This window comes from Aquarana catesbeiana, linkage group LG04, assembly GCF_042186555.1.
Source record: "Aquarana catesbeiana isolate 2022-GZ linkage group LG04, ASM4218655v1, whole genome shotgun sequence".
Taxonomy (NCBI): Eukaryota; Metazoa; Chordata; class Amphibia; order Anura; family Ranidae; genus Aquarana; species Aquarana catesbeiana.
Window position 1 is genome coordinate 59200011 of NC_133327.1, and position 26481 is coordinate 59226491.

At 42.6% G+C, this 26481-nt stretch overlaps 1 protein-coding gene across 2 annotated transcripts in view; it reads left to right on the forward strand.

Moving 5' to 3' along the window:
* RUNX2 (RUNX family transcription factor 2) overlaps nucleotides 1-26481 on the forward strand; it is a 123357-nt gene that overhangs the window by 39245 nt on the left and 57631 nt on the right. For both annotated transcript variants that reach the window (XM_073625241.1, XM_073625240.1), the window contains exon 3: nucleotides 225-329. In XM_073625241.1, the coding sequence (XP_073481342.1) occupies nucleotides 225-329 (105 nt within the window). The remainder of the gene's footprint in view (nucleotides 1-224; nucleotides 330-26481) is intronic.

The following is a 26481-nucleotide window of genomic DNA, read 5'->3' on the forward strand; positions in this document are numbered from 1 at the left end:
ACAATGACAGGAGTATACTGTAAAGAGTAAATTGCGTGGAGAAATAGCAAAGGGTGGGAGTCTCTCTCACCTTGTCAGCCTACGGGGTCTGCTTGGACTTCCAGTTCCATGGTGCAAGGGGGGCACCAAAATAAGAGTAAGCAGCCATGCTCCTGAATAGCTATAAGGTTCACTATATTAAAAGACAATTATTTAATGCCTGATCCTTTATCTGCCTTTTGCAGGTAAAAGTTTTACATTAACAATCACGGTGTTTACAAACCCACCTCAAGTTGCCACCTACCACCGAGCCATAAAAGTGACGGTCGACGGACCAAGGGAACCAAGGCGTAAGTACCACTCTTTTCTATATTGCTGAACTCTAATTGGTTGGTCTCTGGGAACCTAATTTCCTCTTCTTCAAGATCTCAGTTTCACCTCCTGCTCTACTGTGACAAACCTCATATTGCTGAAAATGGTGTCCTCCATGTGACCTGCTGTTGCTGGGTTTTTTGTAGGACAGTACAGTGATTCCAGTACATGGCAGGTGAATGAAAAGCTAATCAAACGCAGTTATGACTATAAAGTGCATTTTCATTTAGCAGAGGCTTTCAAATGTATGTGTCATATTTAGTTTTTATCTTTTTTGAATTGTTGAAATTGTCACGGCACACTCCGCCCAAAACTTTCATCTTAGATATAGGGTGTGGGTGGCATCAGTTTCTTATATGACTTGGATATACCAACAGTGATAGTCATAATTCCAAGCTGTGGTCCTGTCCATCAGGGAGATTAGGCTGCACCACTAAGGCTCCATTCACATCTAATGCCGCGTACACACGATCGGACTTTACGGCATACTTGGTCCGGCGTACCGGATGTAGTCGGACAATTCGATCGTGTGTGGGCTCCAGCGGACTTTGTTTTCTCAAAAGTTTGACGGACTTAGATTTGAAACATGTTTCAAATCTGTCCGACAGACTTGAGTCCGGTCGAAAAGTCCGCTCGTCTGTATGCTAGTCCGACGGACAAAAACCGACACTAAGGCAGCTATTGGCTACTGGCTATGAACTTCCTTGTTTTAGTCCGGTCGTACGTCATCACGTACGAATCCGTCAGACTTTGGTTGATTGTGTGTAGGCAAGTCTGTTTATTCGGAAAGTCCGTCGAAAAGTACGCCGGACAAAGTCTGCCGTAAAGTCCGCTCGTGTGTACGCGGCATAATCGCACTGCAGCGACACCCGCTGCACTGCATTTTTCTTAACTTTTTTGTGTGTTTTTATGGTGTGTTTTTGGAGCGGCACCATTCATTTTAATGGGCCTCCCTCTGCTCCAAAAACACACCAAAGATTTTTTGTGTGATTTTAGCACGTTTTGTCACTTGACAATCACAGAAAAATCTCGCTGATTAAGAAATAATGGCATTGCAAACGTGTCCTGTGTTTTGCGACGATTCTGGAATTGCAAGATTCTGCCTGGGATTCCATTACGCTTGGGTCTGAATTGAGCCTTACATTTGTATGTTCTAGCTTTCTAGCTACTCCTGTTACACTATCCACGATAGAAAATAAATAGGAAAGCCTGCAGGGATGGTGGGAGACCCTCATAATGGGTACAGCAAGTGTGCAGACCTAGGAACTCAATAGAGAGATCTAAAATATAAGAAACTGCCAAATTGTTTAACTTTCCAGCATCTACCAAAAAACTGAAATGTCGTTTTTGGCTGGACTGACCTTATGTATGAAATCATTTGCATCAAAAAATTTGAAATTCAGTTATACTTTTCAATGGATAGCAGTCATTGTGAAAGGTTATGCTTTCCTGTTCTTTTAGCACAGATTAGGGATGCACCGATACCAGTTTTTTAAGACAGAGTATGAGTAGCAATACTTTTTCTCAAGTACTAGCCGATACTAATTACCGATACCTATTTTCAGTAGGCTGCGCAAACATAAAATCAATCATTGCGGCTTTGAAACCGCGCTACTTTAACGCAATTTCAAAGGCACAGATCAGTGTGATTTGGACCATTTTATTGCGGCTTGCAACTTCATTTAACATAAGTCAATGCAAGTCGCAATGAAATCACAACAAAAAGTAGTGCAGGAACCTTTTTCAAAGTCACAGCGATTTAAATGGTTCCATTGCTGGCAATGGGGCAAATTGCATGACAAATCGCACTGGTGTGAACCAGGGAGGTATCAGTTTTAGTATCGGAGCATACCGGTATTGCAATGCTATTATAGATTAATACAAGATTTATATAGCGCCATCAGTTTGCACAATGCTTTAGAAAATTAGGGGTACAGTACAGTTACAATACAATTCAAAACAAGAGGGTTAGAGGGCATTTCTCGTGTGAGCTTACAATCTAAGGCTGCTTTCACACAGCTCCGTTGCAAAAACGCATATGTGTTTTTGCCATGTTTTTGCAGTCTTTCCGGTGAGTTTTGTAGGTGTCTGACATCAACCTGCACCTGTGCAAAAAGCACAGGTGACTTAAAAAACGCATCAAAACGCAACCGTGGGGGCTTTTTTGTCTTGTTTTTGAGGCATTTTTCATTCAATTCAACGGGGAGGTGCACTTTTGGTGTTTTTTTTTTGTTTTACCGCAGCAAACATGCATCAAAAATGCAGTATTCAGGACTTTCAAAACGCAAATGACTGGTGTGAAGTGTTCCATAGGATTTAATGGTCATCCATTTTTCTTCTGCTTTTTGTAAGGCAAAAACAAAAGTAAAAGTAAAAAAAAGTTTTTACAGTGATCACTGTAAAAGGGCCCTAAAGGGAGAAGCAAGTGATACAAAAGGTAAAAAAGTAATAGCCGCAGGGTGATTGATGGAGAAAGTTTTCAAGGGTCAAATGAAAGCAGACTGAGGTATGGAGTTCCAGAGGATGGAAGAAGCTCTGGAGAAATCCTGGAGATGGCCATGGGAGGGGGTGGGGGGGGGGGACTAGAGCAGGAGGCCTTGGCAGAAGTAAAGATGGTTTCAGTGATATTTTGAGGTGAGGGTGGTGCTGTAGCTTGGGCCACAGTTGTGGATGGCTTTGTATGTTAGTATTTGGATTCTTTAAGCATTGGGCTTGTGGAAGCCGGTAGAGGGATTTCAGAGAGACACGGAGCAGTTGGATAGGTGGATAAGTTTGGCAGGAGCATTCATCATGGACTCAAGGGGGATAGTCTGTGTAGAGATACTTCAACAAGAAAGGCTTTGCAATAGTCAGAGTGGGCCATACCTGGCGATTTGTACAATTTTACACCCGGCCTGCAAAGTCTAAGGCTGGGTTCACACCATCGCCGCATCCCAGCAGAGGTCCGGTGCATCCCGGTTCACAGTTTCAAGTCCATTCATTTTTTTGGGCTGAATTCAGACCTGAAACGGACCAAAAGGCGCACAGGGATCCTGTGCAAATTTGCACCGGAGTCGCAGCGGATATATGTGAACTGACTCCATAGAGAACCCGCATCCAATTCGCAATGGTGTGAACCCAGCCTAAAGGTTTCATGTATTTATGATGCCAGAAAGAGGTAGAAGCTTTATATAGGAGTACAGGCAGCCTAGAATGATAGACATGGGCTGGGACAGGTGCATTCAGGTCATAATTAAGGCAGATGACAAACAAAAAATGGACAAAATAAACACAGCAATCAGGATTCACAAAACAGGAGACAACAGCTTTCATAAGGATATAAACAAAAAAGTCAGTGCACCTACCCATACATCACATTGAAAGCAGAGATCCCGGGTGCTCGATCCTCAGTCGCTGGCTGAGTAGGGAAGTGAGGAAAAGATGATCCGCACTCCGGTGATTGCTCTTAAAAAGTGTAATATTTATTGACAAGCCACAGTGACCAAACGCAAATGAGAACAGTTGACACGTTTCAGCCTATAAGGCCTTAGTCATAACCCATAGTTATGACTAAGGCCTTATAGGCTGAAACGCATCAACTGTTCTCATTTGCGTTTGGTCACTGTGGCTTGTCAATAAATATTACACTTTTTAAGAGCAATGACTGGAGTGCGGATTATCTTTTCCCAGCTTTCATAAGGACCAGCAGGAGCCCTTTTGTCACTATGCTGTGCAGAAATTGTGCTGGCTGCTCGGTGGAGTCAGGGCCGGGACAAGGGGTGGGCAGGAGGGGGGCTGCCCTGGGCGCAGCGGTTTACTGTATGGATGGGGGCACCAGTGAGCTCATTGTGATACAAGGCATTTGACAGCTGAGGGTAGCAGCCCCTAAGCTCACACATAATGAAGGAGAGAGGCGCAATTTGGCTTCTTTGCCCTGGGCACTGGATGAACTTGTCCCAGGACTGGGTGGAGTATTAAGCTTTACCCTGCCGCAGCTCATGATTTGGGTCAAGGGGATAGCGTAGGCACAAGACTTCCGGTGTGGTATAGATTTTAAGGGGGATCCACAAGCAAAAAAAAAAAATGCATAGGGTCCTCTTAAGAATCCATACTAGATCTTTAGTCTGAGCATGCAGCCTGGTTGGCCAGAAAAGGGGGGTCGTCCATTCTTCCTGAACCATCAGACTACATAGCCCCTGGCAAAGCACCTTGTCCCCAGGTTGGTGAAGACAATGGCTTATTCCCCACAACTCTGACTCAGGAGTTGTGGGGGTCGGTGGGAGGGGGGTTTATCATAATCTGGAAGCCTAGACTAAACTAGCATCTATTTCTTGCAGTGCAGGGGATGGGGCACGGCAAGATTCAATTTTATCTTCCTTCAGCATTAATGCACTGTGATGGTCTGAATGGATTCCAAAGAAGAGGGAGCCCTTTCTTCTCCAGACTGGTCTGCTGCTTTCTTTGGGTTTTAGGCCTTTCAATCATGGAGGCTCAGCATTACATGTGGGTGTTAACTAGGGCGGTCTACACGCAAAGACAGCCTGATTAAGAACACCCACTACTCCAGGCTGACATCCACCCATCAAGGCATTTTGATATTTGTCAGCCCCTCCCACCAGCTATGATCTGCCTGCTTTGCATTGAGAAGCATAGGGAACCAGTGATGTCATGTAGGGTCTAAAATTAGTTATGCAAATTGAAAGACTTCATATACAAATTTCTTTAGCATGTAAATAAGAATTGGGGAAGAAGAACTAGAAAGGGCAAATTATGAGCAGATTAAACTCCAGCTTTCATTTGTGACAGAATATAAGAGTGTATGGCAAAAATAGAGAATGAGCAGTCTGAAATCCTTGGGATAACATCTATGTGTTACTTTTCTGAGAAAAGCAATGAAATGCCATGTCCTCGCTGCCTGATGGACACCCTCCAGTCTCATGTCACCCCCCCCTCCTTCTGTCACTCAGACTTGCAGAAACCGCCACATGCACTGCCATTGTCTTGCTAGCGGAAATAATTGTTTGAAGTCAAAGAATTAGCAGCAATTACTACGGTTGGTCTCAGCTAAGTGAACCTGGTTTCCTCACACTCGTCTGGATATGTGAAATATTTTGGTGCAGACGTGGTGCGCTGACACAATGCTGCTTTTGTGTGTGTACCAGATAGGAGATTACACGGTGTCAGACTGACTGCTTAAGGTCGAACACCCCAGATTCAGCGAGAAATATTTATACTGTGCTGATAAGAGGGGATCATGTTTTGAAACAAAATGATTTATGGCAGACAGATAACAGAAGTGAGAAATAATAGTTCTCAAAAGTAGCAAAATGATGAGCTGTAAACTAAGTGGGGGTAGGTATAAAAGAAAATTGCATAGCTATATAAAAAGTGCATGTACATTCGTCCTGTGCAAATGGGGCAAAAAAATAAATAAAAATTATTTCCTGTGCTGGTTGATATTTTGCATTGAATTCAAATGGAAATGACAGCATTTGGCCACTAGATGGCTCTAGGTATCATAGGAAATGTCGATAATACTTAGTGCCACCTAGTGCCCAAATGCAGTATTTTCCATTATAAAAAAAAACATTCAAACAGCACAGGAAATAACCTAATAACGATCATTTTTTTGCTCCATTCATACAGAATTATTGTACATGCACTGGGTGAACTGGGTGTACTGGGTGAATTGCTATGCATTATTTTTTATTAGAAATACGGTCATTCTTTTGGTACAGCAGCAAGTGTCTTGGGGATTACAGCTAAACTTCAGGCAGAAAACACTCAAACAAAGATAAACTAATAACATTTGTGTTTTTTTTGTTTGTCCCATTCACACAGAACAAACATACGTGCACTTTTACTGGGTGAATTGCTATGTATTATTTTTTTTTTTTTATAAAAGGGAATGTCATTCTTTTGGTACAGCAGCAAGTGTCTGGGGGGTTTACAACCAGGGGCGGACTGACCATTCGGGCTCTCTCGGGCACTGCCCGAGGGCCCCATGCCACTAAGGGGCCCCATCAGGGTTGCCAGCCTCAATAAAACCAGGGACAGTATGTAAAAATCTGTGTTTTTTTAAAAATCCCAAGATTATAGCTGCCCCGCCTCTCCAGTACCTTTTCAGTGTGTGTATGTGTATTCTGTGTGTGTATACTGTGTGTGTATATTGTGTGTCTGTGTGTGTATACTGTATGTGTGTGTGTGTATACTGTGTGGCCCCATAATCTATTGCCTGGGGGCCCCATAATCTCCTATTGCCCGGGGCCCCATGAGTTGTCAGTCCGCCCCTGGTTACAACTGAACTCCAGGCAGTTAGAAAAATGTCATATTTGGGGCCAATTAAGATTTATGCATCTTGCATGCACCCTTTTTAGGCAGTGTACACCACCGCACAAATATGGTATGCACATGGCACATAGAAAGCAATTGTTTTATAGGTGCCATTGCAACAAATTAATTTTAAGGCTGCCCTACCTGCCCAGCTAGGGGGCATTAAAGCTGAACTCCACAATAAGCAAATACTGTCTAAATACAAGAGTCATGTCATGTCCTTCTTGAATCTTGGCGTGCTTTGTGTATTTCTTCCAGATCCCAGTGTGAAAATTTGTCTCTGTGCAGGAACTTCCTGTAATAAAATATAATGAAAGTGTGCCACGCTACCAATCTCAAAATCATAAATATGCACTACCATGCAAAACAACTAAGTACCGACTTAGTAATAATAATGTCCTTCATATACATCAAGTGTTAAATAATAAATCAGTTCATAATATTGACAGTTCATCAAAAGTGCATAACTGTGATAATCACATCCCAAAAAATCTTCATAAGATTCTAAACCACTTCTTCACGATCGCCACTGTGCTCTCAGTGCCCTCACCTTAATAGTATGATATACATGCATGTATAATCAAATCCAGCTTGGTTCTCTCCAGTCAATGTCTTATGCCAGGGTCCTCCGTGAACATGTAGTGTGACCTCCCGCCACTAGGGTGCTTGTATCCTGTTAGGTGTTCCTCCAGGGTAATAGGGTGCTGGTCTCTTTAAGAGTTTCTTACCCACATGATGTATGGCTACTCCAATGCCATGTTAAAATAGAGAGGATGCCCCCAATAGCCTAATATTTTAAAAAGAAGGCTTAATATTATTTTTAAAATTATGCTTACATTGATAAAAATACTACATGCATTCACAGGAGTATCGTTCTTCCTAGTTTGGCGTCACTTCCGGTCCGTGATCCCTCAGACTCTGCCCTACGCATTACGTCACGCACCACTCAACTTCACCAGGGGAAACGGATTTATTTTTTAACACTTGATGTATATGAAGGACATTATTATTACTAAGTCAGCACTTCGTTTTTTGCATGGTATTGCACATTTATCATTTTGAGATCGGTAGCGCTGCACGCTTTCATTATATTTTATTTAAGAATTGTGCAAACACAATTGTGTGCATCCAGCAACCAACAGATTGTTATGTGATTTATTTATCAGGTTTATTTTTATAATTTGAGAGCCATCACACGGTAGCACAGGAGTTTTTCACTCACACTTCCTGTAATAAGGACCAGTCACAGCTGCTCTCTCTCCTTGTGCAGGGTGGCTGGTCTTGTCTCCGCCTCTCCTCTAGTTTTCCTACAGGCAGCCTGCATTGGGTGGAGCCTGCTTGGCCCCTCCTACAGCTCTGCTGTCTGCAAAGGCTAAGATGTCAGCACCACTTGTACAAGCCATTTGGTTCACATAAAGTGGATTTGCATCCTTTGAAATTAAGCTTTCAAGAAAACCAAGAAATAAAACAAGTTTTGATTGATTTCCTTAAAAATCTTATCTTAAAAACGAAAAAGAAATCTAAAATGCAATAGTTTTTTTTTTTTTTACTATTTACACATGATCAAATCGTGTAAATTTCTAGGTTAACCACTGGTGTAGGTGTCGTAATAATATCAAAAGATAATCAGTTTAGTATTTGCTGTGTGTGTATATACTTGTTTGTGTTTTTCCAGAGTATGTCAAATGTTTGCTAAAATCTGTACTGAACTTTACTTAGTGGGGGTAAAGTAGGTCATTGAGGGCCTACTTACACTAAGGCTGGTTTCACACTGATCCCCTGCAGTGTGGCTGCAGAGCAGTGTACCTGCGGGTTTCATGCGGGTTACTCATGCTTTCCCGCAGACTTCTATTAGATCAAGTGGTTTCGGTGCACCAAAAAGTCCTGCATGGGCAGCCGGGAGGAATAAACTAACTCCGCTGTCCATTTACATATGGATGCCACCAATCTGGTCCTCCCAAACGGAAGAGGACACCCTCCTCCTCCATTTTTTTTTTTTTAGCCTGATTGGATGTGGAGGTTGTGTGGGTGTAAACATTTATACCCACTGTTCTATAGGAAAGCATGGACCTTCTGATCAGGTGCACTTGAAAAACTGACAGGCGGACCTGCTCAGTTTGCCCGTGTGAATGGGCCCTTAGGCAGTGCATTGACATTGGCTGCCTTAACACAATGCATGTTAAAGCCGTTCTAAAGTCAGAAGGTTTTTTATCTTGATGCATTCTTTGCATTAAGATAAAAAAAAAAACCTTCTGTGTGCAGCAGCCCCCCTTAGCCTCCCCCCAATACTTACCTGAGCCCCATCTCAATCCAGTGTTGTTGCACAAGAGCATCAGCTGTCTGGGACTCTCCCTCCTCCCTGGATGAGACTCAGCAGTGGGCGCCATTGGCTCCTGCTGCTGTCAGTCAAAGTCAGTGAGCCAATGAGGATAGAGAGGGGGTGGAGCTGAGCCGCGGCTCCGTGTCTGAATGGGCACACAGAGCAGCGGCTTGGCTCGGGTGCCCCCAGAGCAAGCAGCATTCAGCGGGAGGGCGGGGCCAGGAGCACTGGAGAGGGACTCGAGAAGAGGAGGATCTGGGCTACTCTGTGCAAAACTACTACACAGACCAGGTAAGTATAACATGTTTGTTATTTTTAAACAAAAAAAAAAAAAACAAGACTTTAGTATCACTTTAACACCCAAAGTAACACACTTTAATGCAATGTAAAATTGTGAACCCAGTCCAAATCATACTGTAAATAGAATTTTTTTTGTTCTGTTTACCTTAGTAGAGTACTGAAGAATCTTCTTGTTTTATTAAACTAAATTGTAAGACATAAAAAGTAAGTGCACAGAGGGAAACAGAACAGAGTCATTTACTACAAAGATGCTAAGCGAGCAAATACTTTTATGCATGTTTCATCAATTCAGTGTGTCATTTCATGGAGCCACGTCCTGTAGATTTTAATTAGTATAGTACGTGCTGAGCTATTTTTATCCTGACATACAGAAAAGCAGACTAAAAGTAAAAAAAAAAAAAAAATTCTACTCCCTTGATATATACATTTTGGATGAGAAGTAGAGTCCGGATTTCCAAGTGTTTTCCCTGGAAGAAACTTCATCAACAATGAGATGATACAAGCAATCCAATGTATTATTACATTGGAGCTATAAACAAAACTTTTATTAGCTTCTGATGAGTGGTGAGGGGTTGGAACCTCTGCCAATGTTTATTGCTGTTTGTGTCCCCATTAGGAAGAGTTGTTTGCTACCTTTGCCCCAGTGACTATTGATGTCACTGGAATAGGAAGAGAGGGGGGATTTATCAATGAGGACCCCTGTTCCAGTAATAACTGTTTAATTGTCCTTACTTTGAAAAAAATTCCTCTTGCTTCCTGTTGTGCAACTGGGACAGGAAATAAAGGAAAATATCCTCAATGGGACAGAGACAGCAAAGAAAAAAAAAAGGGGGAAGGGGGGGGGGGTTAACCTATCCTATCCTAAAAAAAAAAAAAAACACTTATTCCTATACATAGACTGAAAAAAATACACTAAACCAGAAATTTAAATTAAAATGGTACATTTTGGGAAATACTAACCAAGAACTATTACTGCTCTGTAGACGTCTCCACATAAGCACAGAAAAATTGAGATAGTTGAGATGCAAGTTTCTTTGCTCTGCCGTCAGCCTCTGTGTTAGCTGCTGTAAAAAGTAGGCAACACATCAGACACGAATCACAAGCAACAAACAACATTATTTTAAGCTCTCATGGATGGGCTTATTCCAAGGTATTCAGTCCACCCAATGGCAGACATTTATCAAGCAAACTGATGACACAATTAGACGCAAATCAGTCTGGTTCAGCAAAGCTGAATTCCCGAAAAGCTAATGCCCCGTACACACGGTCGGACTTTGTTCGGACGTTCCGACAACGAAATCCTAGGATTTTTTCCGACAGATGTTGGCTCAAACTTGTCTTGCATACACACGGTCACACAAAGTTGTTGGAAAATCCGATCGTTCTGAACGCGGTGACGTAAAACACGTATGTCGGGACTATAAACGGGGCAGTGGCCAATAGCTTTCATCTCTTTATTTATTCTGAGCATGCGTGGCACTTTGTCCGTCGGATTTGTGTACACACGATCGGAATTTTTATATCCTGCTCTCAAACTTTGTGTGTCAGAACATCCGATGGAAAATGTGTGTTGGAGCCTACACACGGTCAGAATTTCTGACAACAAGGTCCTATCACACATTTTCCATCAGAAAATCCGACCGCGTGTACAGGGCATAAGTGTGACAGTTTGCAAATATCTGTAAAAAATGTATCACTGCACTGGCATAGATACAGTTCCACTCTATACCAGCCTTTTAAAAACTTATTAAACCTTTTTACCTTAGAGGATCCATTTACATAATTTTGAGGCCTCAGGGAACCCCTGCTAAAACAAATTCATTGGGGGTCAGTGGGAAGAATTGCCCCTTATAGTGATGGTCTGAATGCCTCCTACTTAGAGATAGCTAAAAAGATCATTGGTGTAATGCCATTGATTCTGCCAAGTGGTGTTGGCCCTTGAACTGTGAAGGCACCATCATTGATTGGGAGGTCAACTAGCCACAGCTCAAGGAAATCCTAGCAACCTCTGGAGGAACCCTAAGATTCCACTGAACCCTGGTTGAGAATGGCTGCTCCATAAAGCTGCACAATTAAGCAGTGGACAGGGTCAAGGTTCATTCTGCCACAGTGGTACTGTACTGTAGAGCAGTGGTCATCAACCCTGTCCTCAGGACCCACTAACAGGCCAGGTTTTCTGTATTACCTTGGGGAGATGCAGACTAGAATACTGCAATCACTGAGCAGCAAATGATATCACCTGTGATGTATTTCAGTTATCTTGCAAACCTGGCCTGTTAGTGGGCCCTGAGGACAGGGTTGATGACCACTGCTGTAGAGCGTCAGATGGAGGAAATTGTGATGCAAGCTGTTATCCTGTAGTAAATTTGTCACATAATTCTCTGGTTTAGCTTTACCTTGCTGGGCAACAGAATTAAAATACATCTCCCTTGAAATATCGTTTAATGATGACATTCACCTTGTGGACCTGGGCTGGGCTGTCTAGGTTAAATATTTATCTTCTGAATAACCCTGACTCTAATTTGTGAAAATTCAGAACAGTGTTTCTTGGTTCAAGCACTGACCATTCTCTGGGTTGAAGTTTTGACTACTGATACTTTTCAAGGGCTTCTTATGTAAAGTAGGAAGCTGTGTGGTTTGCTTGTGGTTTAGGCTGGCCCTATATAGGAAGAAGTGTTAAAGTCCAGGAATTATCTTTATCGCCAACTTATATCGATGCAGTGACAGCCGCGATCTTCCAAGTCCTGCTCGAGCAGCTTCAGCACACTGAACACAGGAGGTTGCCCACTTGGCACAACCACTGTTTCAATGAATTGGACGAGGGTAGATCTAGACTTCATCCACACTTCCCCTCCATTTTGTCCAATCAGAGAATGCCTTGTATTCATTGAAAAATCACAAGGCAGTTTCAGATTGGTGCTGGTGCCGAGTGAGTGATCCCCTTTGTTTAGTGTGCAGACGGAAAGCCACTGGGGAAGGACCTGGAAGATTGTGGCTATCAATGTATGTAGTGCATGCTACTACAGTGGTTTGCAGCATCCCAAGTAAGCCCTCCAGATATACAATATTGATAATTACATTGTGCCAAGCTGGATGACCCAGTGCCCTAGTGATGAACCCTCCCATCATTTCTTGTCCTTCAGTAATGAATTGTCAAAGGGATAAGAAGCATGGCTGCTGTTACGAGATCTATAAAAGTTTGACAAGAAAATTCATCCCAAATTTATCCAAAACTAATAATAAAATGAACCAGGTTGGACTTATTAACTTACTGTAATGTATATACTATATATATATCATTATTTAATAGCACACATTATTGAGCGTTTAGTTGGGTTCATTAAATTCCATTCATAGCACCTCCTCTATTCAGGGTTTCTGTGTTACAAGTTGGTGGGAGAAGCACAATTTAGAATTCTCAAATCATTCAGTTTCTTTTTTTTGTAAGTTTTTTGAGTGTCGGGAGCTGGGCCGCTGGCCAAGCAGGAAATGACACATCAAGAGGCATTTATGTTGCGCAAAGTTCTAAGGAACTGATGCAAGGATACACAGGCTGTTTATCAGAAAGAGCTGTGTACAACTGCACATGGACATGGCAGACCCGTGTCTTGTCGTATCTCTTGTACCATATCTCTACCATACTGTATCTCTATGAGGACTTACTGCAAGCCTTAATACAAGATACAAGTGGCATGTCCTCTAGGATACAGTTTTTTATGCAGTCAGTCCTGGTACCTAACTTCCCCCTCAAGTATTTATATTTTCCTGCATGTTAGGGTTTAGCAACAGAAATACTTCCTTCATCATAAGGGTACTTCTCTTATACTGACAAGAAAGCAGTACTGTTGTCCCTAAAATATATCTAAACCCAAGAACAAAAATGCAATATATTGGTGGCTGCATTTGTTTTCTTTTTTCAATTTAAGAACCTTTTCTACATACACAGTGGAAGGCTAGCTAGGTGGTTGGACAGGATGCCCTACCTACTTCCCACGGTCATCTGACTTCGCAACTAGCAAGGAGACGGCTGCATTTATAGCTTATCTCCGGCTCCAAGCACTTTCCTGAGACATGTGCCAGCAAGAGGAATGCAGAGAGATGGGACGGGACACACCCCTAACTCCACCTGCATTGCCCTTGCCTGGGCCATTACTTGGAGTTGGAGACAATGCAGCCATATCCTTGCTAGCTGTGTTGTCAGACTGCCTTGAGGAGGGTCGGGGGGTGACGTGCATTCTGTACAAACATGCAGCTAACCTTCCACAGCGTGTTGGAAGATGGGACATGCTGGTACATGAAGAACAGAACAGTTTCTTTAAAAAAAAAGGGACGTAAGCCTCTTTTAATGCAGTGCATTATAAATCTGGGACTAGGGGAGGCTCAGTACAGGGGTCCAATCAGGTATGCTGCAATCCACATATGCTTTCAAGAAAATGCTGAGAAAACAAAACTGGGAATGACCCTATCAGTGTGCTTCTGCTCCTTCACTATCCAATCACAGGCTGGAGTGGGGAGGTGACTAGGCTGCGTTGCTTGATGAGGAATGCACTTCTGATTTTGCTTAATAAAGACTCTTCTGACTTAAAGCAGACTTTCACTCTAAAATGGCACTTCAAATCACCCAAGCGGTGTCAGCTTCAACACAGTGGCCATAGAGAGGGGAGACCAGGTGGTGTGTCATCAGAGGACCGGCTGCATGAACCAGGAAGAGACAGTCAGCCTCGGATGACATCAGAAAGGAAAATTACGGCATGGGACCACCTGAGTGGCAGATCACACCAGAACAACGCTGGATTTGCTGGGGTTGTCTGTATGTTTATTGAAGTATAACTAAAGGCAACACTTTTTTTTTTTAAGTTTTAGATGAATTGGAGAGTGGAAGGATTAGAACACCTGTCAGGTTTTTTTTTTTTTGCTGTCTGTGTCTCCATTAACGAGATATACCCTCTCGATCTGTCCTTTGTACCATCATAAATTAAAGTACAAGAAAGATCCAAATTTTGAGTTGTCCCAAGAACAGAAATAGTTGGGAAATCTTCAAATGGGGACAGTGGGAGTTCTGCTAAGGGGATTGCCTCACTTTAGAAGGCTTTCTCCTCACTTCCTGTTTTGGCTATAGGATAGGAAATGAAAGGAAATCTCTCCAATGGGACTTAAGCCGTGTACACACGGTCGGATTTTCCGACGCGAAATGTTCGATGTGAGCTTGTTGTCGGGAAGTCCGACCGGGTGTATGCTCCATCGAACATTTGCTGTCGGAATTTCCGCACACAAATGTTTGAGAGCAGGTTCTCAAATTTTCCGACAACAAAACTTGTTGTAGGAAAGTCCGATAGTGTGTTCACAAGTCCGTCGCACAAAAGTTCACGCATGCTCTGAATCAAGTAGAAGGAGCCACACTGGCTATTGAACTTCCTTTTCTCGGCTCGTCATACATGTTGTACGTCACCGCGTTCTCATGTTCGGAATTTTTGGCCAACATTTGTGTGACCGTGTGTATGCAAGACAAGGATAGGATAGGATGCATTAAGGTGGAAAAACATGAAGGTTTACAACCCCTTTAACGACTTACCTGTTTTATGACCATACGGACCTGCGACCAGCTCTCCCCATCCGAACGACGCGCTGTACATCATTGTATTGTACAGTACAGAATTTTAGTTTGTGTTCTGTACTTATGCAAATTAAAATAATGTTATTGAGCTGGAGTTTTGTATTTAGACCTTTTTTTTCACAATACAGTACAGTAGTTAAGAATTCTTAATGTATTGATTACTTGTGGCTCCTCATTTAACGACCTGGTCTTTGGGACAGAACCTGGTCGTTAAGTGAGGAGAGCCTGTATTGTAATTCTGAATAAATAATAATGACCCCTCGTGGGCTGGTAAATACAGGTATGTTTGTCAGCTCCATGCATTCGGCTGGATGATGTCCCCACCATGATGTTTGTTTCTGCATAACAGAACGTTGTCCTCATTTGAATCTTCTCATCTGCGTTGTAATAAGTGGGACTCAGAGGAAGCGGTGAGGACAGGAAGCAGCTGCTGGAGGAGACAGTTCACTGTGTGTTTTCAGCACTGCCCACTAAAACTGGCTGAGGGAATGCATGCAATGCCAGAGCTTCTCATTGCAGCATGACATGACCAAGACTGGCCTGTATCATAGCCCCCAACTGTCCCTGATTTGGAGCAATGTGCATCTGTCCCTTTTTCCCTCTCATTTGTCCCTCATTTTGGTCTGATCTATATAGTTGTATATAAAATGCACTTTTTATCTATCAAACAGTGTTTCACAGTGTTAAACCTTTCATTCAATCATTGCTGCATTTGTAAATTCCATAAGCTAATATAATGGAATAGTAGTGCTAAAAAAAGCACTTGTGGGTTTAACCAATCATTTTTTTGTTGTACAATTCTCCTTTAAGGGGGCGTGGCAGGGGGTGTGTCCTATGCCTGCATACTTTTGCTGATAGGTGTCCCTCGCTCCCATCTCAGAAAGCTGGGAGGTATGCTGTATTATTAATCTGGAAGTCATTGGTGGGATACCTAGAAGACGGGTGTATTTTCTTCCCTCTCTCTCCTCTCCTCACCCTCTTTTTCTTTTCTCTTTCATTTGGGCTCTCATTGATTTTTGGCACAGAGAACCAAGCACAAAGCAATAACACCTTAAAGTGTAAGTTCACCTTTAGAGAAAAAATGTAAAGGTGAACTGACATGGTAAACCCGCCCCACCCCCATTGCTACCGCTGTACTTACCTCTGTGGATGAGCTGTCAGTGCCTGCGGGCCCGGGATTTGAAATCCCACTCTTCTTTGTGCAACTCTTCCAGGACGAATCAGAGCAATGCTCTGTGACTGCGCGGACCAATCAGAATTGCTTTGTTTCATCCCAGAAGCGCTGCAGAGAGAAGAGGGAGAAGAGTAGGGATTTGAAATCCCTGGATTGCTGGACCGTGGGCAATGACAGCTCGGCAAACCCCAGAAGTAAGTGCAACGTTACCAGTGGGGGTGTTAGTTCACCTTTACATTTTTTCTGTAAAAGTGATCTAACACTTTAAAGCCATCGCTCCCAACTGTCCCTGATTTCGAGGGACTGTCCCTGATTTGTCGCTCTGTCTCTCATTCCTCCTCACTTGTCCCTCATTTTGGTCTGATCTATATAGTTGTATATAAAATGCACTTTTTATCTTTCAAAAAGTGTTTCCCAGTGCTAAACCTTTCATCCAATTTCTAAATTGCTGCATTTGTACATTTTAAAGGCCAATATAAAGGAATAGTAGTTATAAAAAAAGTCCTTGTGGATTTAATTAACCTTTGTTTTTGTTAGTTCTCCTTTAAGGGGGTGTGGCAGGGGGCGTGTCCTATGCCTACATACGTTTGTTAGTAGGTGTCCCTCATTCCCATCTCAAAATGTTGGGAGATATGTAAAGCGGACCCTTTAAGTAGAACTATAAGAAAAACTTTTTTTTTAATTTGGGAAGAGTAAGGGCGGGTTGTTATTATTTTGCCATCTGTGTCTCAGTAGGGAGATCTACATTCACTTCCTGTCCCATAGCCAAACAGGAAGTGAGAGGAAATCCCTGCAAATTTTTTGAGGACCCCCGGGTCACCAGAACTAGTGTTCCCATCGGAAGATTTCCCCTCTATAACTTTTCCAGGGACAACCCAAAATTTGGGATTTTACTTTCACTTTCAATAATAATGATAAACAGGACAAATAGAGAGGGGGGATCTCCCTAAAGGAGGCACAGATAGCAATAAAAACTGACATGTGTTCTAATCCCTCTCAGTGGCGTCTCCAGCTTTCATATTTTGGGGGGGCACATGGGGAGACATGGACAAAAGTAGGGGGGGCAACTATTTTATATATATATATATATATATATATATATCCTGGGGCCCTTTACTACGATCCCACAACGGGCCCTTTCACATGTTCTGCAGTGAGCTCCCTTCCTACTGTATTGGGCCCCCCCCAGGGTGGCAGAAAACAAGAGATATATGTCACCAGCATACCAAAAAAATATAAGGTCCAAAGCAGTGGGAGAACTATCAGGGTTGCAAAGGTTGGAATTTACAGGCTGGTTCTCCTGTCCTAAGGAGAACCAGCTTCAGCAACTGAAAGTCCTGGTGGAGTGCTTCCTGCAACTCGCTCTTCTCCCTGCCAATGAGGATGCAGGGGAAGGAGTAGATCGGGCGGCTGTGGTTGTGTGAGCGCTCATATTATGCAGTATCAGAGGGAGGGGGAGGAATTACCCGCAGGAGCTGACTGGGGACGCTCTCCCTCTTAGACATTGCCCTTTTGTAAAAAAAAAATAATAATAATTTGGGGGGGCACATGGTGGGGCACAGCATAATGTTGCGGGAGTCAGGGCCCCCTCTGCCCCCCCCTAGGGTCGCCATTGATCCCTCTACACTCTATCCTAAAACTAAAAAAGTTTTGCCTTTAGTTATACGTTAAAGGTGACATTATACAATCTGATTACACAGTATCCTAAAGCTTGGTTCACACTGGTATGACCTCATGTGATTTCCTTGCGACTTTCTTGCAACTTGCTTACAACTTTTGTGATTTAACATTGCAGTCTATGGCACTCAAGTCACAGTTGAGCCACATTGATTAAGATGGCACCCATAAAAATGAATGTGTTTTGACTTGTCATGTGACTTTATATGTCACAACTCATATGATCAGTCACAGCAGTGTGAACCGGGGCTTAGATCTACCAACAATTATGTAATGTAAGGCCCTGTGCAATTGGATGGAGATTGATTGGACTGTATGGCTTTGTCCTCATAGTCTGTGACATCACTGTCCTGCTCCTTCTCCACCTCATCCAATCAGAGAACGTTATGCATTCCTTTAGACAAATGCAAAGTATTCTCTGAATAGCACCCATGTGGACCTGTCGACCACCTGTGTTTAGAATGCAGCAGGCCGGCCGCTCAGCATGGAAACCGGAAGCAAGTGGAGATTACTGGAGTAGTGGTGTCTATCTCAGTGATTTCCAGCATCCAGGGGCATCAACCAGGTATGGTATATATACATAGTTACAGTGGTCCAAGCTAGACTAATGTAACTATGTACTGTATAAATCAATGGCGGCTGGTGCTCCAGCCAGGGGGGCGTCAAACACGTCAATACGGTCGCTTCTCCTCTTGGCAAATCGGGTCCCAGGACCCGCTTCCTGATTGGCCAAGAGGAAGAGCAGTGAGACAATAGTGAATATTAATTCGCTATTGTCACACAACTGGGTGGGCTCAGGGTGCAGTGCTTTGCTCCCCGAGCCCACCCTTTTTTGAAGCCAATTAGAGCCTCAGGCTCTAATCATGTGCTTCCAAAAAACCCCCAAAAAAACATGGAAATCCATTTGTCCGGCACCCTGCATGTAGATTAGGGGCCGGATGCATGGATTAGGGGGATGGCGCCCCTGCGCCCCTAATGGAGTGGCCCCCACTGGTATAAATTATCCATAACTGGAATTCTTCTTTAAAGTGTTTTTTAACCCACAACAGTAAAATCTGTTATTATTATACTTGTTATATGCTTGTTATGCTTGTTATACTCACAGTGGAACCTAAGGGCTTAATCCTCTGCATTGTGTAAAAACGCTGTTTGATCCTGTATTCTCTGATCCTCCCCTCCTTCCACTGTCCCCTAATAATTTCCTGATAACACAGAGTCTATGGAGTCACTCTGCACATGCTCAGTTTGGTGTGTATTGCTGGAGATCAGCACAAGGCCAATCAGCACTGGCCAGACAGAGTGTCAGGGGTCCTGCAGCCTCATAGGACCGTCAGAAAACTCCACCTACAAGCTTTAACTAGTGCTCTGCTGGACACTGATAGTAGTCACAAGACTGTTATATACTGCTGATGAGAAAAGGTATACTATTTAGCAGTTTATATTTACTAAACTAATTGTAGTTCCATGTTCTGTGTACTGTGGGAGAGCAGATATAGTGAACGCACGGTCCTGGGTTTAGTAACTCGTTAATTTAGAGCCGATTAAGCTAGCCATACGCTGATAAATATTCAGTTGCAAAGTGGTTTCCTAATGGTTAGTGTGGTCAAATCAGTGATCATTTATGACCACAATGACTTAGAAAACTGAAGGACAGAACTAAATTCTAACTCTGAATATGATTCCCGTTTGGAGTTTTATTCATTTCCGTTCATCTCCAAATCAAATATTAAAATAAAATAAAATTATATAGTCACTAACAGTATCTGGCGGTATTATCTGACGCTCTGATGAACGATCTTCTCGAACATTCACACAAAGATCTATCAGTTTATGGGCAGTCTTTGGTTTGTAGAGGGTTTATACCAATTGGGCAAAGATTGTCTTTTTTTTTTTTTTTTCCGGGGAGGAAGAGGAAATAATGACTTCACACGGCAGCGAGTCTGTAACGAGCGTGATACAAAGCAATATTTATGTGAGAATAACAATATCCCGCTGGGGGGCTCGGCTTCTTCATAAATAAACTTTGTTATGACTGGAGAGATTGGGGTCTGACCTGAGCCACCGAGAGACTTCATTCAGAGAAAACTGAATAGAAAAAGACACGTATCGGGGGCGTGGAAGGGGGGCGCACGGACCGAAATAGCTTCATCCGTAACCAAAACAACGGCGCATTGTGTTACACGATGCATATGGTGGCTTCTGGTTGTCCTGCTTTACCTCCACTTTACAGACATCTGGTTTTAAAGGGCCAGCAAACATTAATTACTCCTTGGTTTACATAGTTGCCAGCATTCTAAAATAACACTTCGCTGCTCAGCTACTGTTTCCAGGCTTGTCGTGCACAGGAGACCACAGAAAATGAGACACCTGAAAATGACATGTTTATTAAAGCTTTTTAAATGGGTTTTCCGGTTTATCCCAAACCAAAAAAAAAGTGGAAAAAAAAAATCTGAAAAAAAAACAAAATTTGGAATCACATTTTTTCTTCTACAAAGAAAGGACCATTCAGTGATTTATAGCCTACAGCTTGTTAAAGCGGTTGTAAACCTCAGACATGAAATATGAACAAAGCATACCCCTCTACAGTGTGAACTTGTCTCAATTAAAAGCACTAAGGACTTGATTTACTAAAACTGGGGAGTGCAGCTTGGTAGCCAATCAGCTTCCAACTTCAGCGTGTTCATGAAAAAACCTGGAAGCTGATTGGTTTCTATGCAGAGCTGCACCAGATTTTGCACTTTCAGTTTTAGTAAATCAACCCCTAAGTGACATTTCTTTCTGCTGCGTTGTTCCTTTGCTATCTGTATAAGTCACTTCTGACACGTTTTCCTGACGCCAAGAGAAAAAAAAAAAAGGTGACGGGGAGGGATCTCCAGCACACAGCCTGTGATTGATACCCTGTTTCCCCGAAAATAAGACCTAGCGTGATTGTCGGTGATGGCTGCAATATAAGCCCTATCCCCCTAATAAGCCCTACCCTGTTTCAGCGAAAATAAGCCCTACCCTGAAAATAAGACCTACAAGGACTTTTCCTAGGGCTTATTTGGGGGGTAGGGCTTATATTGCAGCTATCACCGACAATCACGCTAGGTCTTATTTTCGGGGAAACAGGGTAGCTTCTACTTTATTCCTGTGTGCTGTATGAAGAGGGTGTGTTCCTTCTCTCAAATCAACTCTCAGAGCTCTTCTTTACTAAGCTCTGCAGTGTGTAATTCCGTCCCCTGCTTTCTGAAGCCCAGACAAGCTGTATAAATTCTGAACTTTAAAGTGATGTAGAGAAGAAAGGGCTGCGGATAGACAGGTACAACTTATGTAGGAGTATTTGTTTGACCTCTGTGTATCACCTGAGGCCAGTCACTTCATTGGGTATATGGAAGGGTTTACAACCAATTTAACTTTCCTGGCTTTTTGAACTCTAATATAACAATCAACTGTCAATAAGGTACCAAAAAACTGATATGCAGCATCTCTGAAACTGACCACGCTTTTATGATGGGGTAAAGTCATTCTAAATTAATTTCTAAGATGAAGCTCTAGGTTTTCAGTTAACTAGGTTAAGCTCTAGGTTTTCAGTTAACTATGAAATATGAAACATGGAGATGAGATATTTACCAGTGGCAGCCAACAGGTGGCAGGCCTTAGGCTTGAGCATCAGCTTCTTGCAGGCTGTTTCTACAGCTGTGTTATAAAATAGACCTGAAAAGCAGGAGAGAACAGATTACACACAGTATAGCGGTTTCTAAAGCAAGTCATACTGAATGAATGCACAGTTCCCCTCTATTCCCTAGCTAAGAAAGACTTTATGGCTTAGTAAGTTATGTACAGGTTGCCAATAGGCATTCAGATGGTCCTTAATAGTATCATTATATTCCCCTGTATTAAATATTTGACATAAAATTGACCATTACACTTACCCTTTAGTACCGCTGTCTTTGCTATGGGCGATGTTACATGGAAAAGGGAGAACGGTATAAAGATAATGGATGTGACGTGACCAATATACAGTGTGGCTTAAAATAAAAAAGCGAATGATATGAGGATGTTATTGGAGACTGTACAAATGTATGGTACTCCTTTGCTCTACTCTAGGAGTACCTCTATGAACAAGCCCAATGGAGATGAAATGCGTCGGTGGGGTGTGGCTTAGGAAGGGAACTGAGTTCTCCTATTTTCTGGTCATTTTGTAAAGCGCTGTGCAAATTGTTGGCGCTATATACAGTGAGGGAAAAAATTATTTGATCCCCTGCTGATTTTGTACGTTTGCCCACTGACAAAGAAATGATCAGTCTATAATTTTAATGGTAGGTTTATTTTAACACTGAGTGACAGAACAAAAAAATATCCAGAAAAACGCATTTCAAAAAAATAAACTGATTTGCATTTTAATGAGTGAAATAAGTATTTGACCCCTTCGCAAAACATGACTTAGTACTTGGTGGAAAAACCCTTGTTGGCAATCAGAGAGGTCAGACGTTTGGCCACCAGGTTTGCACACATCTCAGGAGGGATTTTGTCCCACTCCTCTTTGCAGATCCTCTCCAAGTCATTGGAGAGGATCTGCAAAGATAAAGTTTTGAGGCTGACATTTGGTAACGCGAACCTTCAGCTCCTTCCACATATTTTCTATAGGATTAAGGTCTGGAGACTGGCTAGGCTACTTCAGGACCTTAATGTACTTCTTGAGCCACTCCTTTGTTGCCTTGGTGGTGTATTTTGGGTCATTGTCATGCTGGAATACCCATCCAAGGCCCATTTTCAGTGCCCTTGCTGAGGGAAGGAGTTTCCGACCTAAGATTTGATGGTACATGGCCCGTCCATCGTCCCTTTGATGTGATGAAGTTGTCCTGTCCCCTTAGCAGAAAAACACTCCCAAAGCATAATGTTTTCACCTCCATGTTTGACGATTGGGATGGTGTTCTTGGGGTCATAAGCAGCATTCCTCCTCCTCCTCCAAACACGGCGAGTTGAGTTTATGCCAAAGAGCTCGATTGTGGTCTCATCTGACCGCAACACTTTCACCCAGTTCTCCTCTGAATCATTCCGATGTTTATTAGCAAACTTCAGACAGGCCTCTACATGTCCTTTCTTGAGCAGGGGGACCTTGCGGGCGGTGCAGGATTTCAGTCCTTCACGGCATAGTGTGTTACCGATTGCTTTCTTGGTGACTGTGGTCACAGCTGCCTTGAGATCATTGACAAAATTCTCCCATGTAGTTCTGGGATGCTTCCTCACCCTTCTTATGATCATTGAAACTCCACGAGGTGAGATCTTGTATGGAGCCCCAGACCGAGGGAGATTGACAGTTATTTTTTTAGTTTCTTCCATTTGTGAATAATCGCACCAACTGTTGTCACCCTCTCACCAAGCTTCTTGGTGATGGTCTTGTAGCCCAGTCCAGCATTCTGTAGGTCTACAATCTGGTCCCTGACATCCTTGCACAGCTCTTTGGTCTTAGCAACAGTGGAGAGATTGGAATCTGATTGATTGATTGCTTCTGTGGACAAGTGTCTTTTGTACGGGTAACAAGCTGAGATTAGGAGCACTCCCTTTAAGAGAGTGCTCCTAATCTCAGCTTACCACCTGTATAGAAGACACCTGGGAGCCAGAAATCTTGCTGATTGATAGGGGATCAAATACATATTTCACTCATTAAAATGCAAATCAATTTATAACTTTTTTGAAGTGCGTTTTCCTGGATATTTTTGTTGTTATTCTGTCTCTCACTGTTAAAATAAACCTACCATTAAAATGACGGACTGATAATTTCTTTGTCAGTGGGCAAACGTACAAAATCAGCAGGGGATCAAATACTTTTTTCTCCTCACTGTAGATCCTGAATAATAATATAATTTTGGTAAACATGTGCTTTGCCCAAGATTTAATCTACCCCCCCTCTTTCCCAACTGCACATTCTTACCTTTCCTTTGCTCCCCTGCTGCTCTTTAAGTCGGATTACAGAAAATACCCAGTGCAGAGGAGATTGCAACTCACTCCATGTGACACAACTGGGCCAATCACCAAACACCAGCACTGTCACATGGGATCCAGAGCGGCTTCTCCTGCTCCTAGTAGCCAAATAAAGGAGAGGTAAGTATACATTGCTGGGGAGGTGGAGATCAAAGTGAACTTGTTGCTTTGTTCTGGATGTGCAAAGCATGCGTTCACTTTAAGTCACTTTACGTTACATGACAATCATCATTCATATTTGTTGAATAGTCAGCTTGTACAAAAAGCCAGCTCATCTACTCTAAAAGGTCTGAAAAAAAAAAAATCACAGCGCTATTCTTTCTGCAAAACTGGATGTACATTCATCCTGTGTGGATGATGGCAAAATAAAAAGTTTTTAGGCTATTTCCTCTCCAGGTTAAATGTGATTTAAGATTAGAGTGAATTGGATAAAAACTGCATTATAGCCACTAGAGGGCGATTATGTCCTATGATAATCGGCTCCATCTAGTTGTCATATTGTGGTATTTTCCTGATTCACTCTATTCTGTATGAATGTATAACATTAGACCTGGAGACAAAACAGCCTGTAACATTCAATTTTGCCTCATTTGCATAGAACGAATATACATGCACAGGACAAATTTTCCTAAATCACTCAATTCTGTATGAATGTATAACATTAGATAGAAAACAGCCTCTAACACTCAATTTTGCTCCTATTTGCAAAGAATGAATGTACAGAACGAATAGCTGTCCATTTTTTTTTTTTATATATACACCCCTCAGATTTCATGTTGCCTACCCATTCTGTGTTAAGCTCTTCTACAGTTCTGATTAGGAATATGCAGTCTAAAAAAGCCAGTAAAAAAACATTTTTTGTTGCCGTCAAGGTTCTTGACATTTTGCTGACATTGTCAGATAAAATCACAAGTTAAAATTGTACATTCTGCCTGACACAGCCCCTTTAATGACAGGGTTCGAAAATAACTTCCCGGAAAACGGATCCGCCACTCTGGCCGTTCCAGAAGCCAAACATGTCCACAACAACAAATCATCCTGTTGTTTTCGGTCTGGGCAGATTGGTCTGAAGTTATGAATGCTATTCGCAGGGCTCCTTTGTCAGCTTCAGGAGACTTCGTGCCAAGCTGTCCGGCCGTACAGCCCTCTGCACCGTGTCTGCATGGAGAATTATTCTGCAGATGGTTTCTGGCAGACCCCAGTCTGTTGAGCTTGGCACAGGCAAGCTTCTGGGACAAACCGGGAGCAAAACCGGAGGAGATGTAACGAGCCCAGAAAGGAATCGCAGCCTTTCCTTGCGTCACCAAGTAGCAATTTAAATGCATATCGCATTTCATAGAAAATGACTATTTTGATAATATGGTTTGGAAAGAGATGCCTAAATCATAATTGTTCTGCTGAAGAAAAAGCCGCCAGGAACTCGATACTGCTCATAAATCGTCTGAGCTCGAGTCCTGATTGTATTTTAGTGTGGTCTTGGCATCGGACCCTGGACTGTAGATGTGGAAGTGAGTCTGTGGTTGGTTTATGAAGAGGACCATTATCACCATTGGACGCCGGGCATCTGTGGGTAGCCTGAACTTCAGCTCGGCCCACAAAGGGGGCACTTGATACACCCCCAACTGAGCTTAAAGCCCAACTCCAGCTAAAAGAGATTTCACATCTGTCTGGCAGTGGTCACTTGGACAGGAAGTGAAGGGAAATCTTCCCTATGACGAGGCTGTCCTGCTAACCCCACTAACTCCCCCTCCCATCTCAACTTCCTTCTAAGCTCATGAGATCTCCATGATATCCTATGTAATGTAAGCAGAGGTTGTCATGGGAGAGCGCTTGATTAGCTGCCAGCTCTCCCAGGGGAAGAATCCAACATGGAGGTGCTCATAGCGCTGGTCATGGTGGAGACTATCTTGGGCTTCAAAGTTAACTTCAACTTTTGTACCATGTTTCATGTTACACCCATATTTAGTCCACCTCCCATCCTCCTTACATAATCAGAGGTTCTTGTCCTTGCTAGCCTTCCAAATTTGAATCTGCCATGGCTGTGTGTGGCTTCGCCTGCACGGCAGCATCATTCAAGTCCCATCTTCCACCACGGTAGAGGGACTGTAGTGCTCAATGGAGTACAAGAGCAGCAATGTCACCACACTTGTAGTCCACTGATACTTCCTCTAGCTCCATACCTGAAGGTCCGTACCTTGGTAGCCTGTATAGGCCAGATCATTGCACCCATAATACACTGATCGTGACTGCAATGCTTTCCAGGCTCAAATGCAAAAAAAATATAAATTCACATTTTTGCTTTTTCTCTTCTCTTGCTTCCCTGTATACCATAGTAGAGCTGAAACAACTAATCGATTAATTGACAATGAATCGATTATGAAATTAATCGGTTACTATTTTCATAATCAATTTATCGGCCAGTAACATAATGGGGTTAAAAAAAAAAAACGAAAATGAGCCCTTTATAGTACAAAGAGAGCAAATAATCGCTATTGTAAATAGAACTTTCTCAGTTCTACAGTAAAAAAATTAACCCCTTACAGTAGTGATTATCTGCTTTTTGTTGTACTATAAAAGGGCTAATTTTAGTTTTTTAACCCCCTTATGTTACTAAACGTCTTAGACCTGGTTCACTCTTATGTGTTTTTTGGTGCTTTTTGCAGAAACGCACTACAGTTCATTTACATGGATTCCTATGGGACATCTATGCTTTTTTCAGCCGCCGTGTATTTGGAAAGGGTCAGTGACTTTTTTTAAAACAAAAAA